This window comes from Furipterus horrens, unplaced genomic scaffold (assembly GCF_987537825.1).
Source record: "Furipterus horrens unplaced genomic scaffold, mFurHor1.1.pri manual_scaffold_6, whole genome shotgun sequence".
NCBI lineage: Eukaryota > Metazoa > Chordata > Mammalia > Chiroptera > Furipteridae > Furipterus > Furipterus horrens.
Genome location: NW_028327176.1, coordinates 24,913,799 through 24,937,273, shown reverse-complemented (window position 1 = coordinate 24,937,273; position 23,475 = coordinate 24,913,799). Strand labels below are relative to the sequence as shown.

The 23,475-nt window shown below is 40.5% G+C and overlaps 1 protein-coding gene across 12 annotated transcripts in view; it reads left to right on the top strand.

Moving 5' to 3' along the window:
• Positions 1 to 23,475, top strand: part of SLC8A1 (solute carrier family 8 member A1) — a 348,486-nt gene that overhangs the window by 319,485 nt on the left and 5,526 nt on the right. For all 12 annotated transcript variants that reach the window (XM_090281198.1, XM_090281195.1, XM_090281194.1 and 9 more), the window contains one exon: positions 2,886 to 3,161. In XM_090281198.1, coding sequence (XP_090137324.1) covers positions 2,886 to 3,161 — 276 coding nt within the window. The remainder of the gene's footprint in view (positions 1 to 2,885; positions 3,162 to 23,475) is intronic.

The window sequence follows — 23,475 nt, the reverse complement described above, 5'->3', positions numbered from 1 at the left end:
AGGGCTAGATTATATTTTGTTTTTAAAAGCCTAGAATGTAAACTTAGGACCCAGCATATTGACTAAGCAATTAAATAATGATAGGGAAACAGAGTCACTATTAACTACCATAATGACTGTTATCTTGAAATATCCTTAAATTCTTTACAGAGGTGATCTAATTGTTCCCTTGCATATCTTTCATGGAAAAGGTGTTATTATTTTCATCTTGAAGACAAATATAATATCTACTCTTGATTTATAAGTGTCATTTCTTCTGAGAAACTTCATTATTTGTTTTCTTGTTCAACTTCACAATGTGGACTTAAGACACACAAAATCTGTATTTCAGAGATGATTGGTTAAGATTCGGTGTTTTCCAAACTGTTTTGATCATATACCCTATGAAATTATAAAATGTCCACAAATAAATTTTAAAGGATCAGATACAAAATAAACATAACTTGAAAGTCTAGTTCTTTTTCAGAGCTTTCCTGGGGTACATGCAGCACCCCCACCTTTGGAATAGGCATCAGGAGAAGAAGGAGGTAGAGAAAGAATTAACATGGTTCTCTTCTCCCCACTCCCTCCAATAAACCCTGCCAATGACAACTCTCAGAGTGAGTTCCACCTGGAGCTAACACATAGAGGATAAGGAAAATGGGAAGAAAAGTGAAAGAAGGAAAAAAGAGGAAATGGATAAAAGACACAAGAATGGAGCAGATAATAAAAGCACTGAATGACTGTTTCTATACATCAATGTTATGGCACAGGCTTCCGAGTGGGTGCAGTAATAATTGCTAGGGCCACCATAACAAAATACCACAGACTGGGTGGCTTAAAGCATGGAAATGTACTTTCTCATAGTTCTGGAGTATAGTAGGCCAAGCTCAAACTGTTGGCAGGTTTGCTTTCTCCTGAGGCTTTTTTCCTTGAGTTGGAAGAGGGAAGGGCTTCACCTTCTCTCTGGGTCCTCACACAGTCTTGACTCTGTGTGCGTATCCCCGCCATCTGTCTCTCTGTGGGTCCCATCTTCCTCTTCTTGTAAAGATACCAGTCAGACTGGATTACGGCCCACCCTAATAGCCTCATTTTAACTTAAATATCTCTTTAAATGTCCTGTCTTCCACATTCTGAGGTGCAAGGGCTTATAGCAATGAGTTTGGTAGGAACATAATTTGATCTGTAACACATACATCGTCGTCGTCGGCAGCCGTCCGTCTCGAGAGACGATGGTGTAGCTTCTTAAGAGTCTATCTGCACCGCCGAGAATGGCTGTGCAGTCCGACTCGGGAGTGACACGGTATCTGTCTCCTCCCGTGTTGAATCGACATCTTGCGATGACGCTGGAGTGTCCTCTCCAGTGAAGCTGAAGCTACAGAGCCTGGGCAGGGTGATATGGAGGGTCTGCTGTTGCCCATGCAGCAGAACCCCCTCTCTTCGCAGCTGAAGGGTCCAAGGGAAAGACGGAGTCAATACAGCTTGGCTTCAGGTGCGCCGCAGGAGTTGCCGGTGTTGACTACAACGTCAAACCGCCTTAGGGACTCCGGCTCCGGATTTTCTGTCGGGGTTTACTCCCTTAGCCTTTCCCCTGAAGAGGTATGCCGCAAGGCAGCGGAGGTTTTTTGGAGTCAGAGTTTTCCTTCTCTGTAACTTTTATTGAAAAGCATTGTTTGCTTTTAGGCAAAGCTATTAGAAGTACTAATAACCATACAACATGAATACTGTAGGAAATGGTTCTTAAAAGATTATCTGAGGCACACTAAAAATTTTAAGACTTCATTTGCATGAACTTGGATTCAAATTGGGCAGGGTCAAATGGAAACACCGTTAGAGTGCCCCACCAGCAGGAGCTAGGAGAAAGACCTTTGTAGAGCAGACACCAAAGCAAGGCAAGGAAGTGATCTTATTGGCTGTAGCTTAAGTGGTTGCCACCTCCCATCCCACACCCACCACTGCCCTAGTTTCTGATTCAGTGGGACCAGAAATTTGCATTTCTAACCAGTTCCCTGTTAATGCTGCTGCTGCTGCTGCTGCTGCCGCTGCCGCTGCTGCTGCTGCTGCTGAGGGACCACACTTTGAGATGCACTGATCTAGTGTTACAAGTGTTGGGGAAGCTCTGAAAAAGAGTTTCCAGCTGGAGGGCAAGGGGTTCAGAGAAAGTCTTATAAAAGAAGTAAGTTTTAAAGGACAAGCAGAGAAGCATAAGGAGGGGTATGGAGATTGAGACATGCCCAGGACATTTAGTTCTAAAGAACAGAAGGAGAAAGTACCTGTGGTTTGTAGAAGGATGCAAATAATAATTCCATTTGGCTAGGATGAAGTTTGAGTTTGAAGTAGTTGCAGGAGATAAAGCTGGAGCAATAGGCAGGGTCCAGAGCCACAGCTGAGAGCCCTGTGCAACCATTGTCCTATAATAGGAGATTACAAAACCATGAACTCCCAGAGCTGAAGTTAGAAAACAACATGTGTTCCAGGAAAATAATCCTGGTAGAATAACTCTATCACAGTTATCTTTCTTCAGAAGAGGCTTCTTTCTGAGCCTGGCACAGGGCTTTCCAGACTTTTGGAAGAAATCCTTGTCATTTCTCGGAAGTGACAAATCTCACTGTAGGTGGCAGGAAAGTAGAAAAGTGTTGAGAAAAAGTGTGTTGATTACATGTGACCAGAATGGGGGCTGCAGAGGGGAGTGCTAAGTGTTCACCATTGGCCTCTGACACTGACCATGAAACAGTAATTGCTTCATTCTGATTGGCTCTTGGAAAACCCTAAGCCTCGCCCACCTCTCATGGCCTCCTGGTCACTCAGAGGGTAGAGGTGACAGGCCCAGGAAGGAGGGGTTGGGAGAGAGGGAGGCCCTAATAGCACACGTTGTGATGATATGTGCTTCCTTCCTTTCTCTTTAGGGGAAGATGATGATGATGACGAGTGTGGGGAGGAGAAACTGCCCTCCTGTTTCGATTACGTGATGCACTTTCTGACTGTGTTCTGGAAGGTCCTCTTTGCCTTCGTGCCCCCTACAGAATACTGGAATGGCTGGGCGTGTTTCATTGTCTCCATCCTTATGATTGGCATACTGACAGCTTTCATTGGCGACCTGGCTTCCCACTTCGGCTGCACCATTGGCCTGAAAGACTCCGTGACCGCGGTGGTGTTCGTCGCACTTGGAACTTCAGTACCAGGTAGAGAATACATTCCTGTGTGAGTCCCCCACGTGAAAGCCCTTTTGCCTATGAACTTATCTTGCCTAACAATGTCAAGGACTGTGATGACAAACCAGGCATCTGAAAGACAAGAGCCTTAAGATATGAATGATGTCCCTGCCAGGACATTGTCATGGCATCTTTCAAAGTTAGAAAGCTGGTCAGTATCATCATGATGACAGGAAAGCATCCTCAGAGGGACCGCATGGCCTGAAAGAGAGAGCAGGTTGATTTGATGGATAGATTGATAGATGACCTTCCCAATACAAGCGGCACTTTCAAAAACACAAAAGAAAATTACAGAATCATCTTTAAGAACAAAATTTTTGTCTTTTGAGTTATTTCCATGAAACTCTGTATTCATTGGTAACTAAGATAAATTCTTACTGAAGACCTGATACAATATTCTCCCAACCCAAGTATTAATGGGAGGAAATAAAAAGAGACAGATATTGATCAGGAGAGGGGAAAAAGTCACCTCGCAAAGCGCACATTTCATGGATAGCCCTTTATACATTCCTATAAGTTGAATTTTTCTCTCAGCCTATAACTTCAGCTCATTAGGGTTGCTCAGACTTCTAAGTAAGGCATCATTTTTCCAAACATGACATTGACAGAAGTAATTTTCAAATTTTAGTGGGCACCAAAATTATCTGGGAGCTTCTTTAAAAAACTCAAATGACCCACCACCAAACAATGGAATCAGAAGATCTAGGGGAAGGAACCAGAAATGTGTGTTTTGATCACAGGGACTCTGGTGCACATCAGATCTTACTGTAACTGAAATTCTGGGCCTAGTCCCCAGCACTAGTTGACATCTCGATGGATGTACAGCCTTAACTTTGAGCAACCCACATTCAAGGACAAGTGCTAAAATCTCAGCCGGGGGTGAAGGCAGGACTTGAGAGGACATACAGTCCAGCTGATGGTACCATTCAACGTTCCACATTTACCACAGCCTTTGGGGAAATGTTGTGATTTCTACTAACACTTGCCATAGTGGGCAAGCTTGGCTTTTGGTTTTGAGTCTGAAAACAAGTACAGTTTAAATCATATATATTTCTTCGCTGGAATCCTCTAGTTGTTTTCCACTCAGATACTTATCACTTTGGTTACTCAGTATAAGTTACCAAACTTCTCTGAGCCTCAGTTTCTTTATTTGCAAAATTGATATAACCATACTTAACTTGCAGAATTGTGGTAAGGACAGGAGAAAGCATCTATAAATTCTGCATCTAGTAAAACATCTGGGATGTAGAAGGAATTTAATAAAACAATAGGTTTTGTGCTTATTTATGTTGAATGGGTTAGGGGGATCTGACCAATATAAATCTGGACACTTCATCTGTGAGTAACTGGGGATGAAATGTCCAGATTTATACTGGTCGGCCATAGCACGTGGTGGACAGAGCATTTGGGAGTCCTGATGAAGGGGCCTGGCATGATTTTGGTGATGAAGGAGCCAGGGGATTTAGGATGTACTCTTAGCCCTGCCTTAGTGAGCAGGGCCATGCAAAGTCTTCCTGTTGACTGCTCATCCTCAGAGCAGAGCAAGATCCCTCTCAACCTCAGCTCTGTTCCAGCAGTTCCACGTTTGGCCTTTATTTTGAATTTTTTTTTCAAAAATGACCAGAAATTTACCAAGTAGCAGGAAAAATGTAAAATATTCATATTTTAAGTTGCTTTGTTTAGAGGACATATATACAATGAGAGGAACTAAATGTCATGGTTATGCATTGCTCTGTCTGTGGTTATTATAGGAAAATGTTTTGAGGTCTACTTTGCCTAAAGCTTAAATCACTGTACCAAATGATGCCCACATTAGCACACCCTGTTGGCTATTGGCTTAACCCTTGAGGAGACTATGTTCAAATGAGGGTAATGCAGGTGAAATTAGGTCTCATCACAGTTATTCAAAGTCAGCACTTGGTCCTAGCAAATACACCTCTTGCTTTCAAAAGGATTTTTAAAATGTTTTTCCTACATCAAATCCTTGTTCCAAAATAATGTTATTTTTGTTTCCATTTCCCAACTCCTTACCTCAATACCTAAAAATTGGCTCCTTTTTTAATACCAGTCTTGCAAAATGGCTCTCTGCATCTTTTGCATTTAATGCTTTTGAGCATTAATCGTGTGCAGTCATACGATTAAAAAATGTTTTTCTGTAACATAAAATGTGGATTACAGAAAACCTTGGTGTTCAGAGGAGTCATTTGTTCTGCCACTTAAAACCCTGCCACTTAAAACCATCTCAGTTCCCAAGGAGAGGCATCAAGAGGGAAGAAAGCCTATCGGGAGGAATACAACAGAATCATTTGTTGTCAAAATGGTTTCCCTCCACTGCCATAAATTCTTCCCATTGGGATACAGATTTCTTCCTCTGTTATTGGGAGAATTCCTGTAATTTCCTGCAACATTAACTATGCAGCATGGTCCCCAAACAATATATTCATAGGTAACTGCAAATAATCATATCTATATCAACAGACTTATTTTCAAAAATCAGCTGTGCAAATGGAACAAGATGCTGAGTGAATATATTTCTGACTTTATTCCTCAACAGATAATTTTGAGTTCTTTATTTGATCTCCTGACTTAATACAAAATAATGCTGTTGTTCCCAAAGCCCAGTTGCTACAGGCAGAAGAAGAATGAGGAAAACTCATCATCTTCACTGAGAGCCTACCATTAATTGGCATTGGTCTGAAGCCCAGCCTTTTCTCTAAGCTGATGTCTTGACACTTTCCCTCAAGTAGAAGAGCTCCTGGCTAGTGTCTGCTCTACTGCTGCCCCTTCTAAGTGAGACTCTTAGATTCTTAGCTTATGATGGCCTGAAAGGCACTGGAAACTTACTCTGCCTGACGGCAGAATTAAATATCATTTGAAATGTTTTTACCATATTGCTCAAAAGCCTTGGGGAAAAGTGCTTAGGATCTTCAGGTGAGACAGAACTTCTTCCTCATAGAACTGGTAGTAAATGCTCATTATAACCTACAGGCAGACAAAGATTCCTGGGGGTCTTTACTGCCCCCTCAACCTTAGGTTAGGTACATGTAGGAGAGCTTAAGAGACCCATCTGGGTAGTAGAGGAAGGACCTGCTTTCCCTGAATCACCTTTCACAGAGCTATCTGTCTGGAGAAGAGTCCTGGACAGCCTCTTTCCACCTCTGTACATCTTTTGTATTCATAAACTCTTGAAAGTATGGCAGTCATATGATTAAAAATTTTTTTCTGTAAAATGAAATGTGGATTGCAGTTGGGGTGAGCCCAAACCTGGCCACCACCTCTCTTCTCAGCCCTTGCTCACCCCTTGGGCCATCACATCAGTCTCCATGGCTTACATGCCTGTGAATACCAAATGTGTATCCCCCACCTGGACTTTCCCCTAAGCTCTAGATTCATATACCAATGGCCTTCCCTGTGTCAATGCCAGATGTGTAATTTGCAGTTCTGTCCCAAACAGAACTGTTGGTTTCCACTGCCTCGGTGCCTCATCCTTCATCCAAACCGTTTCATTCCAGACCTTGTCTCTCTCAGGAAAACAGCACCATCACTCACCCAGGTATCCTTGGTTCCATTTTCTCATCTCCACAGTCAGTCTGTTTGTACCTCCTGTGGATCATTCCTATAAAGTAGATCTTTATTGAACCCACTCTGCTCTCTCTCTACCTCTACCCTTCTGGTCTAGACAGCAGTGCACTCTCAGACCTGCCGTAGCCTTCCATCTGTCTTCATGCTTCTGCTACACGTTGTTTTAAGATACACACCCAGCCGCTGTTCAGGGTCTGCCTATTTCACTGAGGATACACTTGAAAAGCATTGCTCTGGCTTACAGAAACCAGTGCCTCTCCTTCCATTGTGTTGTCCTCTTGCCCACTGTCCTTTGGCCCCACTGGCCTTTTGACCATCTTCCACACAGCAAGTGCATTCCTTTCTCAGGGATGAACTAGCTTTTTAAAATGTTCTTCCCTTCATTTATACAAGACTGGCTTTTTGTCTCAATTATATCTCATCTTAAATATTACTCCTTCAAAGAGACATTTCCTAACCATGCAATGTGAAGTGGTCAACTGTTCTGCTCTATTACAGCACCCCATTTTCTGAATTTATTACTTTTCATATTTTTTGGTTTATTTCTTTTTGAATACAGTATATACATTTACTCAGATAAATATTATTGTCTAACTCTCCTCACTGAAATGTAAACTTCATGGGAACAGAAATGCCGTTTTTTTCTCTGTTATATCCTTGGCTGCTAGAATAATGCCTAGCTAGCACATAATTAATGCAGGTGTGTGTGTGCATGTGTGTGTATTGTGTATATAAGTGAATGTATAAATAAGTCATTTACACATTAGTATGAGTTGGTTCAGTCAGGTTGCTTTCTTCCTAGCACATTCTGGAGACAGCTAAGAATTAAAGTTATGACTGAGAGAGATGAATGGTAGATACTTCTATAGTGTGGCTTATTTTTGAGGAATAGAATATATCTGAGTAGGGTATTGTAGTAAGATGGAGCAACACTAACTTCAGAGCTCTAAGAAGCTCAGAACAGAAACGTTTTTCTTCTTGCATAATTTTAGCTATGGTGGGAACTTTATTTTTTCTTTGCAAGAATTACTCCTTCCAAGACCCAGAACTTGGACTAGTGCTTTTACAACTTAAGATATACTCTGTGGAGTGCTAAATAGGCATTTTCAGTAGCCTGGCATGCATTCATAACTCTGTTATATCTCATTGCTTCTGTGGAAAAAGTTTCAAAATTCAAGAGAGAAAAATGTAAAGAGTAACATTTGGAACCCAGCCTTTTATATACTAAGGACCACCTGTATGGCACATTCTTTCAGCTTATAATTATTTACTTGGGTAAAACTTGGGTATATGGAGTCAAGGCATTCCTACTTCTCTACCAGATTCCCAATATGGGTTTGACTTTACTTCTTGCTCCTATTGGATTCAAAACAAAGTAAGCATTCTTTCTTAATTGCACAGGCAACTCTTAGATGCTGATGAGTTGGGAATATTTTTATATACTCACTAAGCACTGTCTTGGTTGTTCTCCATACATCTTGACTGAGCTTGTGCTGAAGCTTGTCTCCTGCTCCCTGTATCTTCCCTTTACTCAATGTTTACTCCTGGGGCCAGAACAGTTTAAAAACTGAGTGTTGTAGGCTGTCCCTTAGTGTCTGGCCTTGTCAGATTTTCTGTTGGCTGGGAGTATTTTGAATATCTTTTGGATTCTGTCAGGAATTATTTCATTCTACAGATTTTAAGGTATGGAGGGAAAAGAAATAGATGATTTTAGGGGTTTTCCCCATTTTTAGAGAAAATTCATGTCATTTTTAAATTACATCATTTCTAGACTTCTAAATACCATGGGAAGGATTTTACACTTCATTCTCTTAGTACAGTGTTCATGAATGTGCACTGAGGGAGTCTAGTGACAAGAGCTTTAGAACTGAATTCAGAAAAGTGGACTTCTCGCCATTATTCACAGCATGGCTGGAATTAACTTCCTGACTCTCTGAGCCTTGGTTTCCTCGTCTATAAAAGAGGCATAATAAGACATGGCCATTTAAATAGAGTCAATGATAGGATTAGTAATATGGATCTCAGAGCATTTTGTCAACTGACAGTTGGTATAAAATACAGGAAATAATTATCTATTCCTGTTGGCATTTTGAGAGTTGCTCTCAGTGTAACTAATGACAATTATTTTCTGCATTACCTATTAAGTTCCGTAGGTTGTATCATTAAGAGATGTGAAACTATTTTTACCTCCTCCCAATGTTCATTTATTTTTTATCTCTTAGACTCTTCTTTCGAAAATGAGATTTTCTGTTTGTCACTGGGCTAGAAAATATTATTTGTTTTTGTGATTTAAAAAAATCAGTAGCTGTTGATGATTTAAAGTTTTCATCTTTTAATTTTCCAACTTCTAATTATTCTGAAACAAAGATATTCTAGAGTATACTTAAGTAATAAGTTCATCACAATTTATTATGTCCAGCTGCTTTCTCTCTCAGTGAATCCTAAACTAACTCAAATGGTTATGCAGGTAGCATACTGCAATCTCAAGGGGTCACCATAATCTAAGTGGTGCCCCTGGAGACATACAGAGGCCACATCCTTGGATATATATAGTGGTGGCCCTGTGTAAAAGACACTTTATAGCATATATGAGATTGAGCACCAGAATCCTCAGTTACATGAGAAAATTAGGGCTCATAGAGAATATATGTCATAAGTGGCTGTGGTGTTGGTTTCCCCAAGAGATCCTAAAGGATGCATATACAGGGTATCCCCCCAAAATGTATACACACTTTAAATAATTATAAAGTCGGTGTTTATTAAAATACATTTCATTTTCAAAATGTAATAGAATATACAGATATTATTTAATTGTATTTTCAATGCCTGTTTTCAAAATAATGTCCGTTCTGGTCCAGGCACCGCTGACAATGTGAAGCAATGGAATAGCAAACATCACGAAACATTTCGTTTGCTATTTGTGTGCGTTCTCGTTCAATGGTTGTTCTCAATTCAGCGACTGTTGCAGGTTTCATAGCGTAGACTTTGTCTTTTAAGTATCACCATAAAAAAAAAGCCTAGTGGTGTGAGGTCTGGTGGATGTGCAGGGTATTCTACGAAACCCCTTCTTAGTCCAATCCACCTGTTTGGCACGATCTCATCAAGGCAGAATCTAACATCGTGATGGTAGTGTGTGGGGGGGCCTTCTTGCTGTTCCATGATGTTTGCAATTCCATTGCTTTGCGTTGTCAGCAGTGCCTGGAGCAGAACGGACGTCAGTTTGAAAACAGGCGTTGACAAAACAATTAAATAATGTCTGTAGATTCTATTACCTTTTGAAAATGAAATGTATTTTAATAAACACCAACTTTATAATTATTTAAAGTGTCTATACATTTTTTGGGACACCCTATATTTTGTTTCCAGAGACTCTACTCAGCACTCAGTCTCTTTGCCACCAAGAAAGGTCAGGACAGCAGAAGGTGGGCCCTTCAATCTGTAGTCAGGCCAAGAGGCAAAGCCACCTAGGAACACAGCCAGAGGAGTGGCACAGGCAGCTTAATCACTCAGACGGCTTTCCAAGGGACCTTACTTATCTTAACTTCACACCAGTGAGGAACCGTCTGGAGGTAAATGCTCCAGCACACTTTCCCATGAACATGTGATGTCACTAGCATTGAAGGAAGCCCACAAAACCAAAAAGTTACAAGAACAGAGCGAAACAAAGAAAAGCTAGACACCACATTTCACAAGATTTGAACCATAAATGGCACAAGAATTGCCCATTATCCCAAATGAAGTAAGACTGGGGAACAGACTGGATGCACCAGGCCAAGAGCGTTTTGTAAAAGCCTGGGAAAGAGCCATTCTGCAACTATTTGCATCCTTTATTTTTTCTGCTACATAGGAGAGTTTGTATTTTTAAGGTTTCTTGTTTGATTTATTTTCTCAAAGGGCCACACTACAAGGGTTCCTGGCATTGAGCACAAGGCTGGAGGGGGAACAGCATGATAACAATGTCAATCTCCCAGGAAGGGGGGTGGGGTGCCGGGGACTCAGCATGTGTCATGAAACTCTGCAGAGTCATAGGATAAGTGCCCCAATTCCACACCAGCTACCTTCACTCAGTCCCACAAGAGTCGCAGTGAAGAGGAGGGGAGATAAAAGTATTTCATTCTAGTCTTTACCTGTGCCTTCTTACATACTCTAGGTTAGCCAGAGCAACGACACTTGGCAGAAACATCATGTGTACAGGTGTGTGTATGTGTGTGTGTGTTATGTTTGAAGAGTTGGTGTTATGAATGTGTGATGAGAATGAATGTAAATTTCCTCTGCTTTTTAGTCTCAAGTGTATTCTAAAGGGAGCAAGCATTATGTGTAGTGAATGCTAACTAGGCCTTTTTGCTCCATAGGGATTAATAAGAGTGTGAGTCTCTAATGAGTGACTTATAAATGTTGAGATGATGACTTTCATTTTTCCCTTTTCATATTTGATAATAAGGTAATGAAAATGAAAAATTTCAAGGACTACTGTTTTGTTCTGTTTCTTTCACATAGAAGGCCTCAACCTGCATTTTTAACAGCTTTATTGAGGTATAATTTATTTACCATAAAATTCACCCACTTGAAGAATGCAATTCAGTGATTTTTTTTTTTTTTTTTTTTTTTAGTAAACTAATTGTTGTGCTACCATTACCCGAAAGTAGTGTTAGAACATTTCATCACCCCAATAAGATCCCTCTTGGCCACTTACAGGAAATCCCCACTTCCACCTCCAGCTCCAGGTCCACCTATTTTAATATACAAATGTCATGGACTCTCTGCATGATAGTAATTTGTACTTACTCTCATAATACATAGTGTTAAGAATCTGCCATGGACTCTATACGGTTTTAAAATAATTTTTATCTTATTCATTACAAAATCTCTATAGACATTTGCACACTAGAAGTGTAAGTAAAATATATTTGGTATTATATTCATCACTTTGTACATATATGGATTTTTATACCTTTTAAAACAATCCCACTACCCTCCCCCAACAGTAACTTTAGCTTATAGAAACTGCTGGGGGAAATATTGTACAGTGGTACTTAGAATTAGCCCTGGGAATCTTGGGGTAACACCCCATGTTTAATGATATATAAATGCTACATGCCCTTGGCCAATTCAGTCAGTTGATCATAACACAGTGCTAAAGAGGCAACTCTCATACGTTCAGCTTCTTAATCTCACACAGGACCCCAGCATGTCACCGTGGATCAATACAAATCTATGGAAACCATTAGGAAGGGAATCGAGACCAAGGCCTATTGAACAGAGGCCATGTGCATGATCTCTCTGCACAAAGAATGACAGCTTTATTATGACACATACTGAATTCAAACGAAAAAAATGTGGGCTATAAAAAAAGCCTAATGTAATTGTCACATCATGGTCACTGCATGAGCAGCAAAATGAGTTTAAGGCCCATTGGTATTTTTGGAAGAGAAGGCAAATAAAACGTTAAGTCAATTTAAAAGGCAAATTTTACATGTGACTATAAAAGAATTTTAATATCTGTTGGGGAGAGTGCATATTATAGATATGAAATCATGCTGCTTGGCATTTATGCATGATGCCAGCTGGAATGCCATCATTATTCCTCAGCACAGACCTCACTTCCTGCCTTTTCCCAGGAATGAACATAAGCTATATATTACTTGTTTATACTCTGCTTCCTTCCAGAAAAGGATTTAAATCTATAAAATGCCTTAACATTGTTCAGCACATGACCCAGAAATGCTACATCTGTTGGTGACCATATCTGATAACCTTTGTTTAGCTCAGCACATGTAAAAATTCTGTATTTTGAACACAAGGAAAAAATAGCTTATTTGGGTTCTATTATTTACAATCAGGAAATTGCATGCTGTGTTTGTTTTCTCCACCCCACCCCTCACCCCTATGCCCCCTGGAGCCCAAAGGGCTTTTGGGCATGGTTCTCCATAAACTGCAAGCTACTATTAGGTTATCACTGTAAAAAAAATCATGGCTTGAGACAACAAGCAGGGCTTGCTGTAGTTCTGAACTAAAATGACTCCCTCTGCAGTTTGCCTCTGAGCCCAGCAGAGGACAAATTGTACCTTTTCATTCCTGAGTTACAAATGTAAAACAACAAATAACCATGAATGTGCAAAAGGGTCTTGGACATGTTCTTCTCTGAAGGGTTCTCTGCATGGTGATGCTTCCAGGGGCTGAACTGTGGGAAACCGGAATCCCTAAACTAACCCTTGTCAAACTAGAGGCCCTCAGCTCAGGCTGCTCGGAGGGGGTCCGCGCTCAGTGCCAGGCTTCATCAGCGGTGGGTCCAGGTACTACCGCCCTTCCGTCCTGTGCTTCCCTAGTTTCACTTGGAGGAAGGAAAGGGGCAGACATTAATGACTTCTGCTGTGTCAGGTATTCTTGTTCTGAGAGGAAGGATTAAGCCCTGCCTCGTACAATGTCTACACCAGAGTTGCGTCTACAGTGAAATATTAGTGTCAAGTAATATTCAGAATAAAAAAACACTGTGTTCCAACAGACAATACCAACCTCTAACTAGGAAGCCTGATCCCAGGCCCTAAGGCAATGTGGCATTTTTGATCATCAAATATTCTACTGATCTTTCCTCTCCACTAGTCAGGAGGCACTAAAAAGGACAGTGATACCATTGTTTGAAAGTTAAAACAAAGGAAGCAATACGATGCAGTGGCGAGGCATAGGCTTAAGAGCCATTCTGTACTTGTTTTCATTAAGTCAACAAACATTTTATGAGCAACTACTAGGTACTAGGCCCTGTTCTACATGGTGAATGGAGGTGGAGGATTAAACAAGATAGTCATTTCATGTTTAATCCCATGAAGTTCACACACCAGAAGGAGAGACAGATACTTAAAAACATGACAAAATTTCAGATAGCAACGAGGATGAACACTGTTGACTAAAACAGGATTATGGAATCATGGGATAGAGTGTGTATACATGGAGGGGCATTTTAATAGGGTGGTGTGATGGCTGGTACCACTAATCTTTGGCAAATTACCTGAGTCACTCAGACCTCTGGTTCTGCCAATGCAAACTAACCCAGGCAGTTCTAGTCTTAGAAACTAGGCAAGTGTTACTTTTTCTGGCTCCAATTTCAAACAATAATGCCTTTGAATGAAAGCAGATCCTTGAATAATGTTTTGTCATTCAAATTCTTTTCATTATAATGCTGATGAGATGCCTCAGGAATTTAACTCTTGTTTATATCAATTAACCTCTGGTAAAATTGGTTTCCTTCTATTGTTTCACCAAGTCCCAAGAACCTATTGATGTTTAGTGAGGACTTAATGTATTTGGCGTTTTCCTTCTCTGGCAGCTGGGATTTTTATATGGCTCCCTCTGTTCTTACCATCTAGTACCCAGGTGGCCTGGGTTTTTCTCTCCAACACTTGTTCTCCCAATCCAAATATTCTGGGTTGGTTGTGACTTTGGAGTACGCAACAAATGATCCACATTAAAGCTTCAATAACTAATGCTGATTTTATTAAGGGCAGAGCACTTGCATTTAATACAAGAAGTGTTTCAACAATAACCACATTTGCGTAGCTTCATTGTTTTAAAAGTGCATTTATGTCATTTATCTCTTCGGTATTCACAGCAGTCCTGGGAGTTAGGCAGTCTCAATGTGTTGTCAGATTCAGAGCATGGGGTAACATCTGGCAAGAATAGGACTTGACGAAGGATCTTGGAAAGGAGACTGCAGCATAAGCACCTGGGCCTCAGGAATCATAAAATGTGCACTATAATCCCACCCCACTCAAATTCCATCTGACCCCTAGGAAGCTTCAGTTTGCTCCCCTAAAAAAATGAGGCTGATGGTACTGTTCATCTCAAATGTTAGGAAGAACAAATAGTATAACATCTATGACAGTGCTCTGGTAATCATTATTGTAAAAATGAGAGATATCTGTCAAAAGAATTACTAAGTATCTACTAAGAGCTATACTAGGTGCCTGGGAGAGAGACAAGGACAAAACTTGGCATTAGAGCTCAGCCTTATAGCGTACCCTTAGCAGCTTAAGATAGAGCCCTACACCTTATTTTCCCGTCTTTGCATTACAAATTACATCTCCAAGAAGAGCTCAAGTACAATGATGAAAGACTTGGATATTATATCCCTTCCCAGTTATCTCAAGGGTGCAACTCTCTTAACAAGCTTGTAAAAACATTTGTCAGGACAAGTGACTATACAAACCAATTGTGGGTTGAAGTCAATAAAACATTCTGTTGGTAAATAAAATATCATGTTGCTGTAACACAAAATACAAAATTAAAGAGAGGATTTTGGCTCCCTCACTGCTTGACATGAGTAGTGGGAGGAAACTTAGACAAACGCACATCTTGCCTCACAGCTAGTCCTGGGCTATAATCGCTGAAATGTGTTTGCAGGGATTCTCATTCCACTTTATGGCCTGTCCCAGGCACCTTCCTGACTCTGGAGCCTAGGCCAGCCCCTGATGTCCAGGGAATGTCCTCTTCACCTCTCACCCTCCCTGCTCTTCACACTGTTTGACACATCCTGCTCTGTATGTAGTATGTATGGTGTCTTCCACTAAGGATCCAAATACCACAGACATGACTACTGAAAACCAGAAAAGGCTAAAAATCAAGCTTCCATCTCTTTCCAGACAGACTCTGTCATTTACATAACACTACTTGTAAATGTGTATTTAGTAGCCTTTTAATAACATGTCTTAAATAATACATTCTCTTTTTGAATGAGAATAAAGTTCTCTTTGTAAATACAATTCTCTTTGTCGTAAGCAACCGGTAAAAAAGAAACCATGGCAAGCCCACCATCCATTTGCATTCTTCTGTCTATCTTTCAAATTTTAAAATCCTGGGAAGTTTAAATAAATTGTACAAAAATGTGTTTACAAAGACATATAAAATACCTACTCTTTAATGGATCCAAACTACGCATCAGGATATCGACTGATTTTTCACTTAGCAGTTGTGAAAATTTTGTTTTGTTAGTGTCCCTTACATCATGATTTTACCAGTTGCACAATGTTATATGAAGTTGCAATTTACTTTATCAAAAATGATGGACAGTTTGTTTCTAATTTTTCTCTAACATAAAAACTCTGCCCTTACCATCGCCACACATAAACTTTCACACTGGTACAAGTACTTCTGAATCTTTAGAAGTAGAATTGCTGGATCACAGCTTTGTGGATTTTTTCACACCATGAGATTAATCCATAGGAATGAGCAAATGGAAGAAATTTTACACCAAGGCAGTACAAAGTAGAAGCAGAAATGGGAGAATTATCGTAACTATCCAGAACCCCCTCAAGTCTCACCTGTCTTCAGGTGTCACCTGCTGTCTCCAGTGTTTGGTTAAAGTTGTATGCAGTGATATTTTCTGCTTAAGTTGCCTCTATTTGCCTACTTTTAATAGTATTCATGTTTTCCGGAACTTATAATGCAAAAAGCAACCTCTTCAAAAAGGAAATGTCTGTGTGGAATAAATAACTGGGTAAATGTTCACAGGGCAAAGGTACATGTTCGGGGTCTTCAGTGTCTTGTCCGGATCCATAGTCTTGGCATCACACCATCAGAGTCCTTTGTAGCTCATTAAGGCTACCTGGAGGTGAAAGTAGGAGGGTTCTGTTTTAATGTTCTCCAGGTTTTTCCATCAGATCCTTTTCAGCATCTCTAGGTCTCACCTGGCTTGGGGCATTTCTAATGCAGGACTTGAGAAAAGGAGGAAGAGGATTTGAGAAGATTCATGTAGAACATGGATGTTCCATAAATGGAACAAACCATAGAAGAAAGAACCTGGCTTCAAATAAAAGGAGGGTAAAGAGATGAGGGGGCGTGGGTGATTAGGAAGGAAGAAGTGAGTCGGAGGCCACTGTTTCATGCAGGGCCTATTTTTGAGGGGAGAAGTGACTGTTTTGGAGGCAAGAAGTAAATTTCAGTTGTATCTAATAACAAACAATTTTGCTTAGGAAAATGACTTAGCTGTTTTAGCCTCACATCTGCTCTTCCTTTTTTCCTTTTCAAAATTAGCAAAATGTTGCTTGACTAAATCTTACCATTTATTTTATCCTCATGGACTTCGCACTATTAAAATAAAGGTTTATTATAGAAGTAATAAAATTATAGCTCAAAAATTAAAAATATAAAGAACTTGATATTATTTTCAAACTAGGTTCAGTCAAGCCTATTTTTACGTACTACAAAGACTGTAAATGTAATTCCAGGAGGAGCCAGGAACTAAGGAATCAAAAAATTTTATCAATCAGTGATCTCAAATACTGTTCTAAAAGAATGAGAGGTCTTCCATGAAAATAGCCCTTTCTTAATGTTTCTGATCCATGCAAATATAATATTTTGCTAACGGAGTCAGGCTGATGTTTCTATATAGGACAATTTATTCCCTTTATTTCAAATAATCAGCTGTTTAAACGTTGTGTAGTTACAATCAGAGTTGAATACAATGACGTTTCCAGATATATTCTTTGAACCTTTTGTCTATTTTCAGATTTAAGATGTGTCAGTATCTAGTCCTTGTTAACACCCCTCACACACGTGGTGTCCTGCATAAGGTCATGGTCAGCACCCCATGAACTTGTGCTCAACAACATGGTCTCCAGCTAAGGTCACCCTCCTTTGGTCTGAATCCTAGTTCCACCTCTTGCTGGTTATTTGACTTTGGGAACATTTCTTGTACTGTAGTCTGCCTTATCTTGTTTTGTTCACCTTGTTTTCAGTTACCCATGGTCAGTCACAGTCCAAAATATTTAAAGGAACATTCCAGAAATAAACATTTTTAAAGTTTTAAATTGCATGCCATTCTTAGTAGCATGATGAACTCTCACACCGTCTCGCTCCATTTCACCCAGGATATGAATAATCCCTTTGTTCAGGGTCTCCACACTGGACATGCTTTCCACCCGTTAGTCACTTAGTGGCCATCTAGACCATCAGATCGACTGTCATGGTATCACAGTGCTTGTGTTCAAGTGACCCTTAGTTAACTTAATGACTCCAAAGCCATTCGCATAACTTTCAACACAGTGTATTGTTGTAACTGTTCTATTTCATTATTAGTTACTATTGTTAATCTGCTACTGTGCCTAACTTATAAATTAAACTTTGTCATAGGTATGTATGGATAGGAAAAATATAGTACATATAGTGTTCAGTACTATCTGCAGTTTTAGGCATCCACTGGGGGTCCTGGAAGTATCCCCTGCATATAAGCGGGAACACTATTGTACTTTGTAATTCAGTTTTCCCATCTATAAAGTGGGGATAATAGTAGTACTTATCTTATACAGTTGTTTTGTGACTTAAGTGAGAATCCAGATATAGTTATAACCTCATAAACGTTAACTATTGTTTTTGCCTTTATCACCACCATCATTTCTGGACATCAAGGACAAACATTTTCTCCCATAATCCTGCAAAAGATGTATGAACCCTCAGTCACCTAGCTGAAGGAAACCATAATGAAAGATTTTAATATTATTAACATTTCCTTTGTCATCAAAGAATTCTGATATATAATAGGTAATAGTTGTTGTGCACCTACTAATTCTTATCAGATGTCATGCTAAACCTTTTTGCATTGCTTGTTTTAGTCATCTTTAGAGCCTTATAAATGAGGACATTATTTTCCACGTATTACAGATGAGACATCAAAGGCTTGGGGAGGTTAGTTATCCTGAGGTCGCAGGGCCAGTACATGGAAAATGGGACAGTAGGAGGAGCTTCCATTCTATTGCTTGGTCTCCTTGCTACCAGAACTTGATACTTTATACAGGCCACTATAATTAGGACTGGCATTCTTCAGTAACAATAGTGGTTACCCACAGAGTAACACAGACATAGGGGACCAAATTAACCTCAGCTCACTAAATATCTCTGTGCCAGGCTGAACCATTAATTCACATGAACCAACTGTGAATGGCCAGAGGCCGCAGTCATCACGCAGCTGCCTGTTCAGCAGCTTGACTAGAGTCAGGAGGCTTCGCTCTAGTCAGTCAGCCTTGCACCCCTTACTCAATCAGGTACACACTGGAACCATACATAGTCTGATCCGCTCTAGGATCATGTTAATCCAGGTCTTGAGAGACACGCAGGCCAGAGCACTGCTTCCCTGCTCCACACCCAACCAGAGGTTTAGGGCTCTTTTCGGATCAAGATTAGAAGGTGGGGATACTGGCCAAGCAACTGAATAGAATGGGCGCCATCTCAGACAAACTCAGAGTCCTCTCAAAGGCCCAAAATGTTTGTGTTGACATCACAGATATAGAACCAGGGATTTTAGAAAATTTTAACAAGCCCTGTGAAGCTTGGGGTTTGATCAAGGAAGGGAAAACTTGGATCCTCTCAGAGCATCTGTGAGCATTGTCCTTAAAAATAATCCTATTCTGGCTGTGTTTAAGAGAGGAGTATTATTATTTTAAAAAGAATCAAATTATAGTTTGGAAGGCAGATCAAATGGCACTGTTGGTTTGTGCTCATTCTCTTTGTGTGTTTGTTTCCTGGAGGAAAAGAACGCTTTATTATTTTTTCTCTTTTAATTAGAATTAATCTTTCTCTTTGAATTTAAAATATATCAGGATTTCAGGTTCATAGTAGGAAAACTAATTCCCAGAGGAAACTCTGCACCGTGCAGACATTCAAGTTAAACCAAAATAACAAAATAATTTGTGTTTTGATAACAAGAGTGGTTGTTTTTTTGTTGTTGTTGATCTGTGTGTCAAAGCTATTCCCTACCAGAGGGGCGCCATTGTCCTTATACAGATAATGAAACAAGAGCTGTGAGTGATTAGTAAGCGGGTCTCAGGCTGTTTGGGGGAGCTTTTAAAAAATACCTGTGCTCAGGCCCATCCCAGACCAATGAAGCAGAAACTTGGGGTGGGGCTAGCAAGCTAGTATCTTTCAAAAGCTGCCCTGGTGATTCTGACTTGCAACTTGGGACAAAAAGAGTAGGAGCAGGTGTTCTGATCTGCCAACATGAGGCCTCGAGTTTTTTACTTACCTCTGTTTTCTTCTTTTCTTAAAATAAGTCATGTCACTGTCTCCATTATTTCTTCATTCTCTTCTGGGACAACTTTTATGGGCAGAAATTTTAGGTGTTTTTCCCTTTTTCAGTTTTTTACAACCCCTCTAACTGGTCATTAATCAATCAAACATCCATAATTCCCTGATCTTTTAAACTTCACCTGGAAGCCAAACAAGGACTCTTGTTCATAAACCAGTGAAGCGAGTGTGGGGTGTGCATGTGAGTGAGGGGCTGTGATTTTTGTCCTTGTGTAAATAAGTCTCAGGACTAAAGATCAAACCTCCTCGTTAAGGTCCTCAGTGACAGTGAAGAATTAGTACAGAGGTAAGTATCTCCATTTCAATTCTAAAAGAGCAAGAGAAGCGGGGTTATGTAGAAGAGAGGAAAGAGTAGAGAGGCATACATGCATTGTTTAATCAAAGACTCCTTCCTGCCTTTCAGACACTTGTAAGATTAGGGCCTTAAAGCAGAAGATCTCATGTCTTTTTGTGACTTGGGTTATAGGGAATTTGCAAAATAAAGAACCTCTTTGATTTTTAAGAACAAGTTTATGCTCTATTATATTTTCAAATGCAGAGGACCATAAAGTTAATACATCTTTAAAGGGTGTTATAAGTCCTCAAAAGTTAAGAATCACTGCATCAAGTCGGAATTCCTTACCATGTATGGGTTCTCTTGGGGTCTGGCTCTGTTGTAGAATAAAAAGAGCAGATAATACTGAGCACTCATTAGTGGCAGGCCCTATTCTGAATGCTGTTGACGTTCACTCATTTCCTTGCAAACCCTATAAAGTGTATAGGTAAGCTTCTTACCTGGGAAGTGGAGGAACCAGAATGCAATTAACTTTTATTTTCCTCCTCTCTTGGCCTTTCATAGTATGCATGCTGGCACCAGGTTTTAAAAAAATAAGCACAGCATCACTTGAGAGTGGGAGGACTTTAGAGTTAAGTTAAAGGTTCCAGCCCCTCTACCAAGCCCACCTAAGTTGCAGAACAGTCTGTGAGATAAATCAGCTTTTCCTTCCCTCTCCCAGTTAGCTGCTTCCCTAAAACTCAAAGATCTATTCCTCCCAGCAAGGCCCCCAAACAGTGGGCACTTGGAGCCACAGCCTCTTTTTCCATGCCTTACAGCTTTCGTTCTCAAACCTTGGTGTAAAAAAGAACAACCTAAGGCACTTGTTGAAATGCACATTCCTCTGTCTTTTCCCTCAGAGAGTCTGACTGAGTGGGTTGAGGGTGGAGCCTCAAATCATCCTTTTTTAAACAGACTTTCCCAGTATTTCCGATGTCAGTGGTATGCAAACTTCGTTGACATCACACACAGTATTTGAAATACAGTCACCGCTGCTACCATTTATTGCATGGCTTCACTCATATAAATGCATGGCTGGCCAATATGATTTGAGTGAATACTTTTGCCAACACTTCTTATCTATTTTTAAAAGGTAAATGACTTTGTGCTGTGTGGTTTAATTTCATAAATATTGCCACAATTTGATCAATGGTAATATCTTCAGGTCTAGAGATCTTTCTTCCTAGGTTCTTCAAATATTTCATTTAGGTCATTCTTTAAAGGGAGAAGGTATTTTATCATCACTAGTCAAGTCTAATGAAGCAAGGTGGTTGTGTACAAACTCCTACGAAAAAGAAAAATCACACTGAAGTCATATGCGTGAATTGGGTCCCTTATATCCTGTGCGACACCCAAACAGTGACATTATAGAAAGTCTTAGACATGTTCTATATAGTAGATATTGAAACCAGACCCTGAACAAGTGAAGTGTCCTGCCCAAGAACATACAGATAGTTAGAAGAGCCAAGAGTCTTCTTGATGAGGCTTCTCCCCCTACTATGCCACCAAGCTCTGTACCCCCTCATCTGTCTCCTATATTGTCAGTAATCACAGATTGGCGAGGGGGGGGGGGTTGCAGGCATGCTTCCATGAGCAAATGGGCTTCAGTTACAGTCACTGCCAGTGTTGGTTCCTGAGCAGGCCTCACTTGAGAGTTGAACAGCTGGCCCCCAAAGTGTGCTGAGAGTCAGAATAAGATAAATCATCTGGGGTGAAAACACTTGCTCTAGATAATACATAACTATGTCACCTGCAGGGCTGTAAGAACTATCCTTTTCACAGAAGAGTTGTTGAAGGCTTCATCTCTATGTAGCTATGAAGTTTGAGAAATTCAGGTAAAAAGCAATTTTGGGAAGAAAGGGAAGGGTGTTGATCTACTCCTGCATACCAGTCAGATGACTTGGTCAAGGTTATACATCGTGAACTCAAGACAGGTCTGCAGAGAGCAACTATGTCCTGACTCTGACGTGTTGTTTAATTCCAACAGCACTGCTTCCCAAACACATCTTTCCTGTTATAGATTTACAGTCATCGGTACCAAGGAGGCAGGACTGTACGACTAATCTAAAATTTATTACACTTCAAGGTGGCAGTTAAAAGCAAAAAGTCCTATTAGAATCCTATTAGAAATCTGGCCTGAAATACACTTGCAGGGATATGTATATATATGTATATGTATATCTACACCCATGACTTGGTGTGTGCCACTCACATTGAAAATCTGATTTATACATGATTGTATTTAATGGGCCAAGTTCTGAATATGATTACGACCCCACTGAGACCACGGCAGTGGTTATTTCCTGGGTTTTACTTTTGGAGATGGCATTTGGATGGCTTTTGCCATCAGCAGGTTATAGGCATAGCATTCAGGGCAGGGCTCTATGCACTAAGCTGCAAAGCGAAAAAGGTCCTTTGGGGAGATTCCATCACACTTCATTTGGAAAACAGAGCCATCTCTCTTGGAGCTAAGGTTAATGGCTTGGATTTCTACAATTCTTTTACATGGCTTTTGAACTGAAAATACATGGAAGACCTGATGTATAACTCAGGTAAATAAAATCAGTCAGACCTAAAGAGGCCCAAAATATGTTTTATTTATGTGACAAGCTAGTTGCTTTGGTTACTAATTTTTAGGGAATCCAGAACAAGGCATTTGCAAAACAGGAAAAAATAAATTATTACAAGAATGTTCATGTGATGTTCACAATAAGCTACTGAAAAATGGCTTGAGGGAGAGGAAATCCTTACAGGCCCAAGCGTGTCCTCCACTTTTGGAAAAATGACTGGTGTGGGCGTTCAGGGTCCTCAGACCCAGAAATCTTTGATTTTATACCTCCTTCCCTTCTGGCATGGTGGCAGGGCCCCACCCTGGAAGCTAGGGTTTCCGCATGGAGAGAGGGCACCCAGAAAGTCCAGCATGCCATGCACCACGTGCCCGGGGAAGAAAGCAGATGTGTGCTATGGCACAGCGCCAGGTCACCTGCGCCTGCAGCATGGGGCGGGTCGGAACTCCCCCACCAGCAACCTGCCTGAGGTGGCCATCTGTTCACCGCCAGCTGTTGTGGCAGCCGTAGCAGCACAGAATGAACATCTCAGGCGCCCTCAGCAGTGGCTGATCTGTAAGCTGCTTTCTCCAGCCTAGGACTCTGTTCCTTTCCTTTCCTTGCTCAACTGCCTGTCCTTGAAAAAGAAAGCAAAACGACTTCATTTTGTGTGAGGCTGCTGCAGCAGCTCCTAATAATTCTTCATAATGACATACAGGAGACCATTATGGTTAGTCTTGCTTGGCTGTAATCATCAGCCTCTGTGACTGTCCAG